Source organism: Mus musculus, chromosome 9 (assembly GCF_000001635.26).
Source record: "Mus musculus strain C57BL/6J chromosome 9, GRCm38.p6 C57BL/6J".
Lineage (NCBI taxonomy): Eukaryota > Metazoa > Chordata > Mammalia > Rodentia > Muridae > Mus > Mus musculus.
Window position 1 is genome coordinate 108684706 of NC_000075.6, and position 16940 is coordinate 108701645.

Sequence of the window (16940 nt, forward strand, 5' to 3'; positions counted from 1 at the left end):
GAGGCTGTCAGGAATCCAGTGACTACTCCTGGGGCCATAGGCTGGGCCTCTTATAGGGAAGGAGGACTTTTTGGCTACCCTGGATTTCTCTGGCTCTCGATATTCAAGGGAGGATGGGTGGGGCTGGGAGACTTGATTGGTGTCTGCCGGGCTGGCTGGCCACCACAAGACCTGGCTTGCAATCCATCCTTCATTCTCCTTCCTGTCCTGAGTTTATAGATGGCAAGTTATTTATTCTGAAAGGACATAAGCAGTCCTGAGTCAGGGGGTGGCTGTGGGTCTGGCACTTGCTGTGTGATCTGATGTACTCATCCTGGTTTGATTCATTATATCACAATGATATATATATATACACGTATGGCAAGAAGAGGTTTGGAAAAGCTTGGATGGGGAGTCCTAAGCTGCATGGTCGTCATCTTGGTGGGAGAGCTTGCCTTTTCTGGCACTGCCCTCCCTGGCCTGGAAAGTTAGTTCCAGTGTCACTTTCTGCCTCATAGCAGCCTCACAGAGATCCTTGGGACTTGGCTTTGGAACTGTCACCCTGAGCATGAGGGACAGAGGCACCTCCCCTGGGAGTCACCTGGAGTGTGTAGCTAACCTTGCAGGAAGCTGAAGATCAGAGAGTTCAAGGAAGGACACTTGATTTAAAGCAGTATATTTCTGAATGATCAAATGGGAGTTGTGGCATAAGTGCAGAGGCTCAGAAGGTAAAGGTATGTGCCACCAAGACTGACCACCCGAATTTGATCCCTGGGTCCCACATGGTGGAAGGAGAGAATGGAGGGACTCCTGTAGGTTGTCCTCTGACCTCCACACATGGTGTATATATACCCACCCCCACAATAATAACATATAGTAAAAAAAAAATCTTGAGCCCTGGCTGTCCTAGAACTCACTCTGTAGACCAGGCTGGCCTCAAACTAGAAATCCGCCTGCCTCTGCCTCCCAAGTGCTGGGATTAAAGGCGTGCGCCACCATGCCCGGCCATGCCTAGGTTTTTACATCGGTTCTGGAGATTTGAATTTAGATACTCATGCTTGTATAACAAATGCTATTACCTGCTGAGACATCTCTAGAGCCCTAACTTTAAGAACTTTTTTTAAAAAGAGAGACAAACTGGGCGTGGTGGCGCACGCCTTTAATCCCAGCACTCGGGAGGCAGAGACAGGCAGATTTCTGAGTTCGAGGCCAGCCTGGTCTACAAAGTGAGGTCCAGGACAGCCAGGGCTATACAGAGAAACCCTGTCTCAAAAAAAAAAAAAAAAAAAAAAAAGAGACAAAAAGTGGGGGCTCTTTGGGAAGGTTAATTCAACTTTATATATGTGAGTATACTATAGCTGTCTTCAGACACACCAGAAGAGGGCATCAGATCCCATTACAGGTGGTTGTGAGCCACCATGTGGTTGCTGGGAATTGAACTCAGGACCTCTGGAAGAACATTCAATTCCCTTAACTGCTGAGCCATCTCTCCAGCCCCTAGATAAATTCAACTTTAAGCCAACCTACCTCTCTCATGCCGCAGGAGCTTTGGTATCTCAGTGACCAGAAGATAGCTATACACACACTTCTCTGAAGCTCGATGTCCTCCATCCTTCCCTCTCCTGTCTTCCTCTCTCTTCCCCACCCTCTCCTCCCTCTTTCTCTCTCGCCCCACCCCTCCTTCTCTTAAGGAAGGTTAACATGAAGTTGTTACAATAAGAGAGAGCACAGACTTTAAAGTGCAGACTTGAGAGAGGAGAGAGACTTCAGAAAAGGAGAGTATGACACCCAGACAGGAGTGCAGGTCTCTCTGAGAGCTGCCCAGGCACTGCTTAATACTCCCCAGGAAATGAGACTGTCCGGAAACCTCAGCCCTAGACTGAAAGCTCATGTTGGAGTATTTGCATTTCAGCCAAATGCCAGCCATTCTCATGGGGTAGGATCATTTTCCCTTGGAGATACTTCACATTTGAAAGTGGAGTGTTTGCTTCCCTGATAGTCATGTGGCGGGTGGGGGGCGCGGGATTATTTCATCCCTTTGCACTTTGAGAGGACTCTAAGTCAAACAGGGAGGCCCCTGGAGGCAGCTTGTGAAAGGAACCAAGCAGATGGCAAGTGACTCCCTCCCAGTCAGGGCTTGCTTTTATGATGTCCTTTGAAATGCCACCTGTTCCTTATATATCTCTTCCTGACAGGAGCATGGAGTGGGGGTGGGGAATATGGGCCCTCCCCAAAGACTTCTCTGTCAGAGTCAAATGGAAGCCAGGCAGTGATTGATCAAGGATAGTGACCTGGTCAGAATTTTTAAAGAAGTTATATATAACTGGACTAAGGGGTGAGGGCCAGGGCAGGTTGTTTTAACGGTGGCCATTCAGAAGTACAGTAGCACTCTCTCTGATATAAGAGATGTATCTACCCTGTATTTTGTTCACTATAGCCTTTTGAAGCTAGAAGCACAATCCAATCCCCCCAGTCCCCAAACGTACACACCTACACTTGTTTCTTTCGTTGAGTCCACCCCATTATGTAAGCCAGGCTGGTCTCACGCTTGCCGTGTAGCTCAACTGGCTCTCGAACTTGTGATCCTTTTATCCCGAAGACTGGGCTAATAGGCATGTCCCACTGTACAGGATTCTCCTATACCTTTTCTGGCTTCGTCATCCTCTCTCCCTTCAGCCTTTCTGCCTTTCTTTCCTCTGTTTAGTTTTAGGTAGTCCAGGCTTATAATTTCAGCTGTTCAGGAGGCTGAGGTAGAAGGATCAAAGGTTCAAGGGCAGCTGCAATACACAGTGAATTCAAGGCCAGCCTGGGCAACTTTGTACCATCTTAAAATAAAACTGAAGAGGTCTGGAGCTGAATATAGCTGACTGGTAGTCCTTGCTGAAAGGTGTGTATTCACATCAATGCTAGCGCTAAGACTACCTATTCTGCAAGGGAGCCCTACCTCTCCCCAGTTCTCCCAATTCTATCCTCATTGAACTCAATATTTAATTACATCGATTTTTTTTGTTTTACTTTCACTTTTAGATGTAGAAAGCCCAGCTATGATAAAGAGATCTATAAAGACCTTTAGCAAGCTGGTAACAGAGGGACCTGTGTCCAGGTGTGTCTAAATGGCCTGAAGAAACGCTTTTGATGTTATGTTGGAAGCTGACTTGACCTAGGCTGTGAGAGACTTGCCTGTGTTTTCTGGGTCAAGGCCCAAGTAGCTGGCCTGTGAGTCAGGCCAAGAGTGTCAAGTAGAGTCCTGATTAGCACTGAAAAGGCCTGAGGGCCGGCTGCTCCCTGAGGGCTCACTTTTCTGCTTTCTCTGCTGTGATAACTACACAAAGGTTCTGGTCCTGCAGTGTTGTTTCTTGAGCTTCCCAGTTTCTTTCCTTGCCCTAAGGTGTCTCAAAAGCAGACAACAGGCCTGCTGTACACGCTGACACTTTCTTGGGACACAATGTCCCAGGAAAGAGGGGGTTGACTCGCAGGTATAGAAACAGGTGGCCTGGGAATTAACTGCTCCCTGGAACAGGATGTTTGTTAAAATAGACCACCTAGATCAAAGACTGAATCTCATAGGGGAGGCATCATGTAGGCCAAGGGACAGATGGGTAAAGACAGAGAAAAGTTCCCCATCTCTCCTGCTAACCAGAGGCTCCTGAATGCTTCTAAGGTAAAACAAAACAAAAGAAAACATAGGTAATGAGTGAACTTCGAAGACTGTCAGTGAGGGACTGCCATAGAAGTGCTCAGGTAACCAGCAGGTTCCAGTGAACAGGTGGAGACTGGAGGAGCTTAAGGAGCTGGACTGTGGGATGTACCACAGTCAGAGCGGTGTCAAGCATTTTCAACACGGCATAAACTGAACATAATAACACATGCCTGTAATCCTAACTCTCCAGAGGTGGGCACAGGAGAATCAAGAGTTCAAGGTTGTCACACGGCCTCCTAGTCAGGTTAAGTGGGTTGTTTCTGCTGAGTTCTCTTAGTAGATGAAAGGTATGAGGTAAGTAAGCTGGGACCTGGGCCAAGGGCAAGGCTTCAAGGAGTATTAGCTTCTCTTTCCCTCGGGAAGGGGGATGGTTTTAAGTAAAGGGAAGCCGGACATGGTGGCACACGCCTTTACTCCCAGCACTCGGGAGGCAGAGGCACGTGGATTTCTGAGTTCGAGGCCAGCTTGGTCTACAGAGTGAGTTCCAGGACAGCCAGGGCTACACAGAGAAACCCTGTCTCGAAAAACCAAACCAAACCAAACCAAAAAAAGAGTCTAAGAAATTCACTATTTTACTGGAAACAGCAGTTGGTACCCTGCCTAAGTTTGCTTTCATCAAAACCCTCCCTGCTGTTGGTGCTAAACTGCCTGTGTCCCTCCTCTGCAAACTGTGCATGGCAATTGTAAAAGCCTATGAGAACAAGCCTCATTGTATTCATATCTGTATCTGTGGCTGGTGGTATGGTGGTCTAATGATGTTCATTACCTGAGGGTTGTGAGGAAGACAACATGGGATGAGGGGCCTCATCTGCTGGATGGCTTTTGCTTCTGAAGGTCTCCGCTTTAGGCCTTTCCACCCACCATTGTCACTTGCTCTTAGCAGCTGTTTGTCAGTGGTGGGTTTGGTTGCCATGGTAACAGCTAGTCCTGTAGCTGGACAGGCTTGGATGCAGGCAAGATGGCATTCAGGACAAAGGTTGAAGATGCAGGGCTTAGATCCCTGATGCTCTCTTGTTACAAGGCCTTTCAGTTAGCATAAATGGGCATTCATGACAGCCATTGTTCCTGTAATTATTGAAGGACAGGGAAGAGAGAGACCCTCCCTTTGGAAACCTAGAAGTGAGGGAGGTAGTCAGATTGGAACTACAAGCTATTTAACTTCACTGTGAATCTTCTGTATGGAGGAAGGTAAGGAGCAGCTAGCTGTAGGGTGTCTAATTTCTGTTCATGTCAGTCCTTTGAGGATTTTGTTGTGGCTAAACCCATTTAGGCTTGGTGCTAAGTACAACCTCTATTGCTGAGTCACAGCCTAGTCCCTCTTTAAAACAATTGCTTTTAGATTTATTTATATGGATGAATGTTTTGCCTCCACGAATGTATCTTCACTGCATCTGTTGAGGTCTGTATCCTTTGTAGTTCCCCTGGAACTGGATAGTTTGTGACAGTATGTGGGTTCTGGGAGTCCAACCCAGATCTTCATGAGAACAACTGTTCTTACCACTGAAAGAACATCTCCAGCTCTAGCCTGCTTTTTTTTTTTTTTTTTTTAATTTAAGATAGAGATTCCTCTGTGTTGCCTAGGTTTGTCTTAAATTCCTGTGTGCAAGAGTGATTTTTTTTCCTGCCTCATTCTCCTGAGTAATGGGATCTACAAATGATGTGTTACTATACTAGGTTAGGGTGCCCTCTGAATGCTGTCTGTTGGACAGATGGATGGTTAGGCTGTGCTGAATCTGTTTAACAGGTCAGGAAAACCAGACTGTTTCTGACAGAGGCCAATAGGGTTTCAGTGTACCGGGAGACCCTGTCCACACCCAACTCTGTCAACAACCTTTCTCTTCTCTATTTTGTAATTGAGGTCAGAGTCCTAACTCTTCATTTGCCTGTGCCCCATTTAAAACATGTAAGACATGATAATGTGGGAAGACTGGAACTTGGAGTTGTGAATTTACCTTTCCACAAGCTTGGCTGTAGGGTTGCTTGCAGAGAGGCAATTCCCTTGGTAATATGGTGCAGTGGTGGGGGGGGTCACATCTAGGTTTTTTGGATTGTAATGGCAAGATTTGAATCCTGGAAAACTTTTAAGAGTTGGCTAGACTGGGCCGTGGTGGTGCACATCTAATCCCAGCACTCAGGAGACAGATCTCTGAGTTCAAGGTCAACCTGCTCTAAAAAGTGAGTTCCAGAACAGCCAGGACTACACAGAGAAATCCTGTTTTGAAAAACCAAACCAACAACCTCTCCCCTCCTCCCATACCCCCCCAAAAAGAGCCAGTCTGCTCAAGAGAAGACCCATCTCCACTGTGTTGCTTTGCTTTTTTGTTTTTGATTTGAGATAGTTTCATGTAACCCAGGCTAGACTTGAATTATGTAGCAGCTTTGAAAGAAATGATACATATTATGAGACTGAAGTCAGGAGAGCAGTTTCTGCTTCTTTTGTTGCTGAAATGTATCATTTGTTCCTTCTTCATTCATTCATTCATTCATTCAGTCTTCACAAGTATGCTGTCAGTGCCTCCAGCCAGCATGCTGGATACTGCTTCGCCGCCACTCAACATACATTCAGGGACACATAGCTGTTTGTAGTCTCAGGTCTACCTAGCTTACAGCCTGGACTGGCCCCTACATTGAGTACCTCAGTAAGGTGTTCCCCTGTCACCATACACAGCTCAGTTCCCAGCAGCCTGAGGTTTTGGGTTTGTGCCAGGCCTTTATGGGCGGTGCTAGTGGAGATCTTAATTAATACTGGTTAATTACCAGGTGGTGCTTAACAATCCCAATACCCTTCAGGTTCCCAAGCTCACGAGTTGCTGGCTGGTTCCGGCAGGGAGAGGGAGAACAGTATTCTCGCTGGCTCTTTGGCCAGCACCTAGGCTGGATATTCCAGAAAGGTCTGTAACTTCTTTTGTTCAAGTTTGGTGACAGGAGGAAACAAGTTGAGGAACAGCAGGTGCCTCTCTAGTTCACCTCTGCCCTCTTCCCAAAGGCAAAAGACAACACGGTCTGTGGTCTGCTCAACTTCACCAAGTAGTGTGGCCCAGGGTTGAGTGGGGAGGAAGGAGGACTCTAAGTCTAGGCCTGAAGACCAAGATGGAAGTGTCCAAAAGGAGGAACAAGCCCCGAGGTCTGTCCAGCTCCTGGCATTATTCTGCTTTCTTACTGCCCACAATCGGCTGAGCGAGCTCTTTCAGGGTTATTTCTCTGCTTGAGGCTCACAAGTGACTATCTCACTGAAACTTTTACTTCCTACAAAGCCTTCCCCCTTTGACATCTCACGACGTCATATTAGACTCCTTAGGACCTCAGGCAGTCAGGCACGCATCGTTCTACCTGTCAGTCAAGGTGGTTCTTCTGACTTGACTAGGTCTTTGTTCCTGTTGTACAGGACTTTCCTCCAGATCGTTCTCTGGGCAAACCTGCTCAGTACTTTAGGCTTAGCATTAATGTCGTTCCCTAGAGTAAGCCCTCTGGCCCTCCACTAGAGCAGGGGTCAAGGTGAGGTGGTCCTGTGTCACTTCAGTGACCCTGGCACTCCTTTAAGAGGCTCGCAGCATGCTCCGAAAGCATGAGTGAAAGGTTTTTGTGACCAGGCGAGACGCACTAACCAGCCCGCCTCGCAGCCGGGCCACTCTTTCCTCATCTCCGGGGCCTCCCGCACCTTGACCATGGGCTGCTCCGAGAGCGGGAGGCTCAGCGGCGCACGCGCACTCTGGGCCAGCTCCTGGCCGGGGACGCGCACGCCCGCGGCCGCGTGCGTCACAACCCGGGCGCCTGCCGCGCCCGTCCAGCTTGCCTGCCCGGCGGTCCCCGCGGCGGCGGCGGCGCGGCGGCGGCAGCGGCGGCGGCTGCGGCCGGGTGACAACAGCAGCGGCGCCAGGCTGGCTTGCTAGCGGAAGGGTCGCGCGGCCCGCACAACAAACTCAGACCCGGCCAGAATAAGGCGCGACGCGAGGAAGGCCGAGACGGGCCGCGCGGGAGACCGCGGGCGCGGAGTGACAGGCCGGCGTGAGGGAGCGCGCAGGTTGCAGCCGCCGGCCGCCCGGACCCGCCGGGCCCCTCGGACGTCGCAGGCATGAGCCACATCCAGATCCCCGCGGGGCTCACGGAGCTGCTGCAGGGCTACACCGTGGAGGTGCTTCGGCAGCAGCCGCCCGACCTCGTCGACTTCGCGGTGGAGTACTTCACACGCCTGCGCGAGGCCCGCCGCCAGGAATCAGACACGTTCATCGTCTCCCCGACGACCTTTCACACGCAGGAGTCCAGCGCAGTCCCCGTCATCGAGGAGGACGGGGAGAGTGACTCGGACTCGGAAGATGCCGATCTGGAAGGTAGGCGGGCGGGGCAAGGCCGAGGTGCGATGTGGGCACCGAGTGAAGGGTTCAGGGAGGGACCCGAGGGCCGACCAGGGGTGCCCTGGGCTCGGCTCCCGGCCTTACCCTGGGCCGAGACCCGAGAGCTCTCCAGCCCAGCTGCTTGGGTTCCCCGGCGTGTGAGCATTCCAAATTGAGCTCCGCGGTTCTCTGAGCCCGAGCGTTCACGGAGAGTGATTTGTCAGATTCTGCCTTGAATGAAGCGTGCGCGTTCTTTGGTCCGCGTGGTGGCGCGGAGCTTGAGTCGGTCCCGCCAGAAGCTGCTCTGCCTCTTTGCCTTAGACCCCATAGCCTGCTTGCTTTCCGAAGACAAGAGCACCAGCACCCGGCAGCTCGCCCCGAATAAACCGGATGATCATTTCATTTGCAAAGAATTCCGTTTTGGAAGAGTTATTGCTGAAAACTGTTGGAGACGAGGCCGATCGCCTTGATTAAGCAGGAACTCAGTAGGTAGTTCAAGCTGACCTCGAACTTGGGGTCAACTATCTACCTCTGCCTCAATGAAAACCTTATAAGCATACACATAAGAGGAACGATGAGCTGAGCCCCTCCCTAAATGCTGTCACTCACATTCAGTAGCTGAACCTCCTCCCCCAATACTGCCTGCCGCTCACATTCAACAGTTATCAATATTTTCACTATTGTTTTACCTATATATATATTTCCTCTCTCCCTTTGCTCAAGTATGTAAAGGAAATTTCAGTTATGCCATTTTATTCGTGTCCAGTTAATTATGCGTTCCTCCTTCTCTTCCTCCTCCTCCTCCTCCAAGTTTCGATATGGTTAAAACAATTGAATCAAACTGGCGAGCATAATCAATACCTCGATTCCAGTGTTGATTGCAGGGAAGTATACAAGTAACATTCTACTCATTTGATTTAAGTAAGACTGTCAAAGAGCAATTTTATTTCCTCGGTTGCTTCCACTTATGCTTTATTAACATAATAGAGTTAGCCTGCTTTAATTGTTTTAATTTTAATTAATCCCCCCCCCCTTTTTTTTGAGACAAAGTCTCACTGTGTAGCCTTGGATGATGTAGACCAAATTGGCTTTGACCTCATGAGATCTGCCTGCCTCTGCCTCCTGAGTAGTGCTGGGATTAAAAATGGGCAATCTATGCCCAACACCGGCAGATTTATTTTTCTTTATGTGTTTGTCTATCTGCCTCATGTATATGCATACTATATTAGGCAGCTCTCAGGCCAAAAGAGGATACAGATGGTTGAAAGCCACCATGTAGGTGCTGGGAATTAAAACAGCATTCCTTAGAAGAGCAGCCTGTGGCTTTAAGCACTGAGCCATCTCACTAGCCCTTTTATTTTCTGTTCCAGCGCTGAGCCTCCCTTCAGAGTATTAATGAGCGCAGGACTCCCACTTGGAATAATAAACTCTGGAGTTGGATGACAGCGATGGCTATCTTTTTGTCAGCTTTGCTGTGTTGCAAGGTTGTTTGCAGACTCCTGGCTCCTGCCTGCAAGTGTTCTTCCCTCTTTAACTTTTCTTTGGTTGCCTTCTGCTTTTGGTTGGATTTTGTACTTGCAACTGTTCCTTATTTGGCTATGCTACATTGTATCAGCGGTTAGTGGTCATTTGGAGGTTTCTACTTTGTGGGTAGAGGGAATGTGCTGCTCTAGACTCTGGGACAGGGTTACTTTGTAGGTGTGTGTTTCCATTATTCTTGAATCTATACCCAGAAATACTAAGCCCTCCCTCCCCCTTTTTTTTCCTTATAGATAGGGTTTGAGAACTGAGCTCAGGCCTGAACTTTGTATTCTTCTGCCTCAGCTTCCCCAGTGCTGAGATTGAAGATGTGCATCACCACTCCAGCCCAGGCTCCTCTTTTTCTTCTTTTTAAAGATGTATTTATTTTATGTATATGAGTACACTTGCTGGGAATTGAACTCAATACCGCTGGAAGAGCAGTCAGTGCTCTTAACCACTGAGCCATCTTTCTAGCCCTCTTTTTTTTTTTTTTTTTTTTTTGACAGGGCTTCTCTGTGTAGCACTGTCTGTCCTGGAACTCACTACTTCCTGAGTGCTTGGGTTACAAAGTGTGGGGCATCAGATCTGGTTTTCCTCTTTAGGTTAGTCTTATGGGTTCTGTTCTTTGGGGTCAGATTATTGAGGCTTCTTGTCTGTTGGCTCCATGACCATAGTTAGTAAGTGATTTCTCTTTTTGTTTCCAATCCAAGTGTCTAAGGCTCAGTGTATCTGCTTGCAAAACAAACATTACCTGCTTGGTAATGTTCCAGAGTTGTTTTGTTTAGATCCTCAGATGGTTCTGAGTTTGGTTCATTTCGGTGCACACCAGATTTTAAAAGTGGCTTGTAGACTGGGTGTGGTGATGTACACTTGTAATCCCAGCGTTTGGGAGGCAGAGGCAAAGGGTTTCATAAATTTGAGGCCAATTAGCTCTACATAGTAAGTTCAGGCCGTCTGGGGCTACATAACAAGACCCAAAAGAGAAGGGGGGGGGGAATTTAATAAAATGATTGAACATTACTAGTCTTGTATATATTCTTTTAAAAATATTTTTATTATTTTAAATTATAGTATACACATGAGTGCTGGTTCCTACAGAAGCCAGAGGCTGTGGATCTCCCTGGAGCTGGAGTTGCAGCGGCTTTTGAGTCCCCTGATATGGTTGGGTGCTAGGAACTGAACTTGGGTTCTTTATAAAAACAGCGCATGCTCTTATGCTCTTAACCACTGAGTATCTCTGTGGCTTGGTCTTAGCTATCTCTGTAAAGATCTCTGAGATATCATTATGTTGCCCAGGCTGGTTGAAATGATCAGATCTCCTGGACTTAAATGGATCTTACTGCCTCAATCTCCTTAGCTGAGCCCCCAGGGAGACAGACAGACAGACAGACAGACAGTCACACACACAGATAACAGAGGTCAACCTTTTGTCACTTTTCAGGAGTTGGTTTTCTTTCTTTCTTTCTTTCTTTCTTTCTTTCTTTCTTTCTTTCTTTCTTTCACAAATTTTATTAGCCTAGAGCTCACATAGGCTGGTCTGTGAGGCCACCAAACTCCGAAGATCCCTCTGTCTGTCTTTTCAGTGCTACAATGACAAGTGCCTACCACCAGGCCTGGCTTTCCTATGTAGATTCTGGTGTAGACTGCCGGTCCTTATGTGAACAGCTGAACTCTCTACCCAGCCGCTTTTTTTTTTTTTTTCCAGACAGGGTTTCTCTGTATAGCCCGGGCTGTCCTGGAACTCACTCTGTAGACCAGGCTGGCCTCGAACTCAGAAATCCGCCTGCCTCTGCCTCCCAAGTGCTGGGATTAAAGGCGTATGCCACCACGCCCCGCTCTTTTTTTTTTAATTTATTTATTTATTATATGTAAGTACACTGTAGCTGTCTTCAGACACTCCAGAAGAAGGAATCAGTCAGATCTCGTTATGGATGGTTGTGAGCCACCATGTGGTTGCTGGGATTTGAACTCAGGACCTTCAGAAGAGCAGTCAGTGCTCTTACCCTCTGAGCCATCTCACCAGCCCCCTCCTTTTCTTTTTTTTTTCTTTCTTTTTTAAAGATTTATTTATTATTATATCTAAGTACACTGTAGCTGTCATCAGATCTCATTACAGATGGTTGTGAGCCACCATGTGGTTGCTGGAATTTGAACTTAGGACCTTCAGAAGAGCAGTCGGTGCTCTTAACCACTGAGCCATCTCTCCAGCCCTCTTTTTTTTTTTAAACAAAGAGAATCTCATGTAGTCCTCAAACTTACCAGGTAGGTGAGGAGGACCTTGAACTCCTGCCTTCACCTCTCAAAAACCTAGAATATGGGTGTGCTCCCACTGTTTCCTGGGCTGTGCAATACTGGGCATCTATACATTGGACCTCATTCATGTTAGGCAAGCCCTCGACCAACTTAGCTACACTCTTAGCCCTTTTTCTTTTAGATTTATTTTATGTATGTATATTACCACTGTCTTCAGACACACCAGAAGAGGGCATCGGATCCCATTACAGATGGTTGTGAGCTACCATATTGTTGCTAGGAATTGAACTCAGGACCTTTGGAAGAGCAGTTAGTGCTCTTAACCACTGAGCCATCTCTCCAGACCTTCTTATCCTTTCTTAAGATGTTTTGTACAGTTTTTCTTTCTCTCTCATGAGGTGTGCACACACTCTTTTTCTTAGTTTTTCTTTCAAGAATTCTTTTTTAAAAATATTTATTTATGTATGTATGTATTTATTTATTTATTTATTGTTATATGTAAGTACACTGTAACTGTCTTCAGACACACCAGAAGAGGCTGTCAGATCTCATTACGGATGGTTGTGAGCCACCATGTGGTATCTGGGACTTGAACTCAGGACCTTCGGAAGAGCAGTCAGTGCTCTTAACTGCTGAGCCATCTCTCTAGCCCCTCAAGAAGAAATTCTGAATTTTCTTGATGATTAGGGATCTGTTCGATGTTGCTGAGCCCTTGGATCCTATTTGAGCTTATGTTATAAAGATTACTCAGGTTAAGGGCTTGTCTCCGGGAAGACCCATCATAGGATTAGAGAGAGCCGATGTTTTAAGGCACCTTCACCACCACCATTACTACACTTTTTTTTGTAAGCATCTATCTTTATTTATTTTTTAATATCCCTGCTGAGCTATTTTCCTGGCTCTCTACATTTTTTTTCCTTTTTAAATGGGTAACGTTGTATTTACTTGACATCAAATGGAAATATGGGAAAAAATTACCAGTTCTCTGAAAATATTTCCCTTTTCCATTAATGGAGTGCTTCAGTCAGCTCTTTTTATATTTCAGTAAATTATTTTGTTCTACCAAAAGATTCTTACATACTGTGTTCACTTGTCATTTGTCATCATAAAAGCAAGGACAATTTTGTGACTTTTTTTGGCACATAGCTGGTACGTGTAGGGCAATTTATCCCTGAGTTGGAGTAAATTATTATAAAAATGAGTCCTAGTTTTCTCTTCCAGTTAAAGCTTTTTATATAAACTTGTTTAAAATTAAAAAAGAAAGTACAGTTGTTTTTTTTTTTTTAAACTTTAAGTTTCTTGTTTAAGCTATTTCCTCCCACAGTTAAAGAATGGAAGATAGCATGAGATAGCATGAGATAGTCTTCATATGATACAAAACAGGGTAAGAACAAACAAAGCAAACAAAAAAACCCATGAGCTTAATGTTCCACACATTTTTCTGGCCCACATGCAGGCGGAGTAAATGGTCCAAACCAGGACTGTGGCCCTGTTGCCTAGGTGAGAGTCCTGGCCCTCAAGGTTAAGGAAGAGGGAATGGTTACTATTTGTCCATGGAAACGGTTTGGTCCTGTTGTGCAGATGGGTGTTGGTGATGAACTTGTGTCTTCAAACTGTCTATCATGGTGAGGTTTCAGGAAAACATTGACACTCTCACTTCCACTCTACTCGGCACCCGTGAAATAGGTGAGGACTTTGAACAGGCAAGCTCAGACCCCCGCCCAGGCTGTAGACACCATCGAGGTCAACTCCAACTCCACTGTGAGCCTGTCAGAAACCTGGGATGCATATACATACCATCACCACCATCTTGGGCCTAGGGCTTTGTGTTTTTGTTTTGAGATGGTCTTGTGTACTTCCAAAAAAAAGTCCCAGTTACGAATTAGCTGAGAAACCAAGGATGACCATTAAGAATATAGTGTTTTGGGCTGGTGAGATGGCTCAGTGGGTTAGAGCACCCGACTGCTCTTCCGAAGGTCCAGAGTTCAAATCCCAGCAACCACATGGTGGCTCACAACCATCCGTAACGAGATCTGACTCCCTCTTCTGGAGTGTCTGAAGACAGCTACAATGTATTTACATATAATAAATAAATAAATCTTAAAAAAAAAAGAATATAGTGTTTTATAGACTGGGGATTAGCTTGTTCACCTAAACGTATGGATTCTGTGCTTGGCATTCCTTCTCACCAAAGTGTCCAAAAACCTTCAGCTGCCAGAAGCACTTGTTTTTTAAATCTTTTAGCCACACAAAGCCCTGGTTACATCCTCATTTCTCTAAGTGTGCTTGCATGGGAAAGAATCAGTAAGAGACTTGTTAAGGAGGGTGGGGGAGGGACAGTGACTATTATTTTTAAATCGAATGATAACAATCTCAGAATCATAATTTTAACAGTGTGATTAGAGTTTAATTTTTCTTTAATTGTTTTTTTTTCTTAGCACTCAAGTGGCAGAGGCAGATTGATCTGAGTTGGAGGCCAGACTGGTCTACATAGTGAGTTCCAGGAAAGTCAGCATTACATAGTAGACTCAGTCTCAAAAAAACAAAACAAAACAAAACAAAAAAACAAAAAACCCTTTTTTTTCCCCCTTAGGCCCGCAGAGTTCCAGGCCAACCAGGGCTATATAGTGAGACCTCGCTACCAAATATATATTTATATTTTTCTTAAGTTCTTCAGATATACTTCACTAGGATAACTGGTTAAGAGTTCCTTTAAAATATTGTTTTATGTGTATGTTTTACTTGCAGGTGTGTCTCTGTACATGTATGTACACGTCTGTGTAGTGCCACAGCTTCTAGATTCCCTGGGACTGAAGTTACAGTACATTGGTTGTGAGAGAGCCTCCCTAAGCGTGCTGAGAGTCAAGCCCCAGCCTAACTCTCTCTAACTGCTGCTCTCCAGCCCCCAAAGAGTTTTACTATATGTTTTAGGGATTGATTTAGTTTTTTTCTTAATTTCTTTTGGTTTATGTTTTTTTTTTTTCTTTTTAATTTTTCAAGACAGGGTTTCTCTGTGTAGCCCTGGCTGTTCTGGAACTCACTCTGTAGACCAGGCTGGCCTCGAACTCACAGAACTCCACCTTCCTCTTCTTCCCAAGGGCTAGGATTAAATGTGTGCACCACCACTCATGGATTTGTTAATATCTTTTATGTAGATGTGTCAGAGTGTGTGTATATGCACATGTTGTATATTCGTGCTCATTTGTTTATGTATGTGCATTTGGAGGCCGGAAGTCAACCTTGGTGGCATTCCTTAGGAGCTCTTCACCTTGTTTTTTGAGATCGTTTCTTACTGGGCCCTGGGGCTCCCTGACTTGGCTAACTGGGGAACCTGAAGCATGGACAACCATACTTGACTCTGCGTGTGGGTGGTGGGATAGAGCATAGGGGTTCGACGGGCAGTGTTTAACGGAGTGATTTCCCCAGGCCCACCTTGTTTTCTGGGTTTTGTTTGTTTGCTTTGTTTTGTTTGAGACAGGGTTTCTCTGTGTAGCCCTGGCTGCCCTGGAACTAGCTCTGTAAACCAGGCTGGCCTGGAATTTACAAAGATCCTCCTGCCTCTGCCTCTGGAGTGCTGGGAATAAAGATGTGTGTACCACCACCCAGCTCCTTTTCAGTATTTTGTTTTGTTTTGTTTTTGAGATTAGTTTTAAAATTATGTAGCCCTGGCTAGTCTTGAACTGGCTATGAGATTAGTCAAGTCTCAAGTTCCTCCTACCTCTACCTCTTGTGTGTTGGGATTATAGATACTCTAAATCCAAAAGCCAATGATTATTCTTCTATTTAATGTTAAACTTGTATAATACATTTAAGTGGGTCTGAAGTCAAGTCTATAGAAGAAGATATATTCACAGAAGACTGGCTATACCATACAGCTTTCACTCACTCCTTCCCTTTCTGGTTGGTAACAGTGGGTTTCAGTTTTTGCAGCTTAAAAAAGAAAAAAGTCAGACATGATCATACACCCTTTTAATATCAGCAGGTGGATCTCCATGAGTTTGAAGTTAGCCTGGTCTACAATAGGGAGTTCCAGGACAGCCAGGGCTACATAGAAAGACCTGCTTCAAAAATCTAAAATAACAACTAAGCAATTAATTCATGGTTTAAAGAGAACCTGGAAAAAAGATAAACTCAAGTATCAGTGTGTTTTACAGGTTCCTAGATAACTGCTTGCCATGGGCAGAGAAAGTTAAGAACTACTGTAGCCGGGCATGGTGGCACATGCCTTTAATCCCAGCACTCGGGAGGCAGAGGCAGGTGGATTTCTGAGTTTGAGGCCAGCCTGGTCTACAAAGTGTGTTCCAGGACAGCCAGGGCTACACAGAGAAACCCTGTCTCGAAAAACCAACCAACCAACCAACCAACCAACCAACCAAACAAACAAACAAACAAACAAAACTACTGACATGAAACTTTTGTTGTGGTGGTCTTAACAATTTATCTTTCCCCTTAAGAAGCAAAATAGATGATATATAGTCGTTTTGGTTTTTATAAATGCCAGGCAATATACAACAGAGCTCTTCTCTAAACAGCCTTGTGTGAAGAACAGCCTTTATACAGTATGCATTTAACAAGTTCTCAGGTTATACTTCCACCCACTGGAACTAGAGAGTGCCAGTGTGTGATACAAGTTATGAGGTTTTTTTTTAAAGCTATGATTGAGCAATTTAAATGAAGTCATTTTACATATTTATACCATTCTAAAGTTAACGAGTACTGAGTGACACATCATGAATATATGTATGCCTAGGGACCTGCATCTAATTGAATGATTCAGATTTACTAATTAGCTTAATGTGTCATTTCCTCTGAATTACTAGTGTATGATGTGTCCCAAGCTTTAATTACAAATTATGTGAAATTTTATTTTCACTTATTTTAATTCTTGAGATGGCATATCACTGTGTAGCTCTGGTTGGTATAGAACTCACTCTGTAGACCAGGCTGTCCTCAAACAAGAGATCCACCAGCCTCTTCCTCCAGAGTGCTAGAATGAAAGGTATGTGCTAAAATTTTATTTTCTCAAGATTTATTTTTATGAGCTGAGCAGTGGTGGCGCACACCTTTAATCCCAGCACTGGGGAGGCAGAGGCAGGGGAATTTATTTTTATTTTATGTATACGTGTGTTTTGCCTACATGTATGTATGTGTAGCAC

General features: G+C 45.6%; 1 protein-coding gene across 1 annotated transcript in view; it reads left to right on the forward strand.

Annotated features, from left to right (window-relative positions):
* Positions 1 to 7437: 7437 nt before the first annotated feature.
* Prkar2a (protein kinase, cAMP dependent regulatory, type II alpha) overlaps positions 7438 to 16940 on the forward strand; it is a 58302-nt gene continuing 48799 nt past the window's right edge. Inside the window, exon 1 of the mRNA NM_008924.3 lies at positions 7438 to 8007. Within this exon, the coding sequence (NP_032950.1) occupies positions 7752 to 8007 (256 nt within the window). The 5' untranslated portion in view covers positions 7438 to 7751. The remainder of the gene's footprint in view (positions 8008 to 16940) is intronic.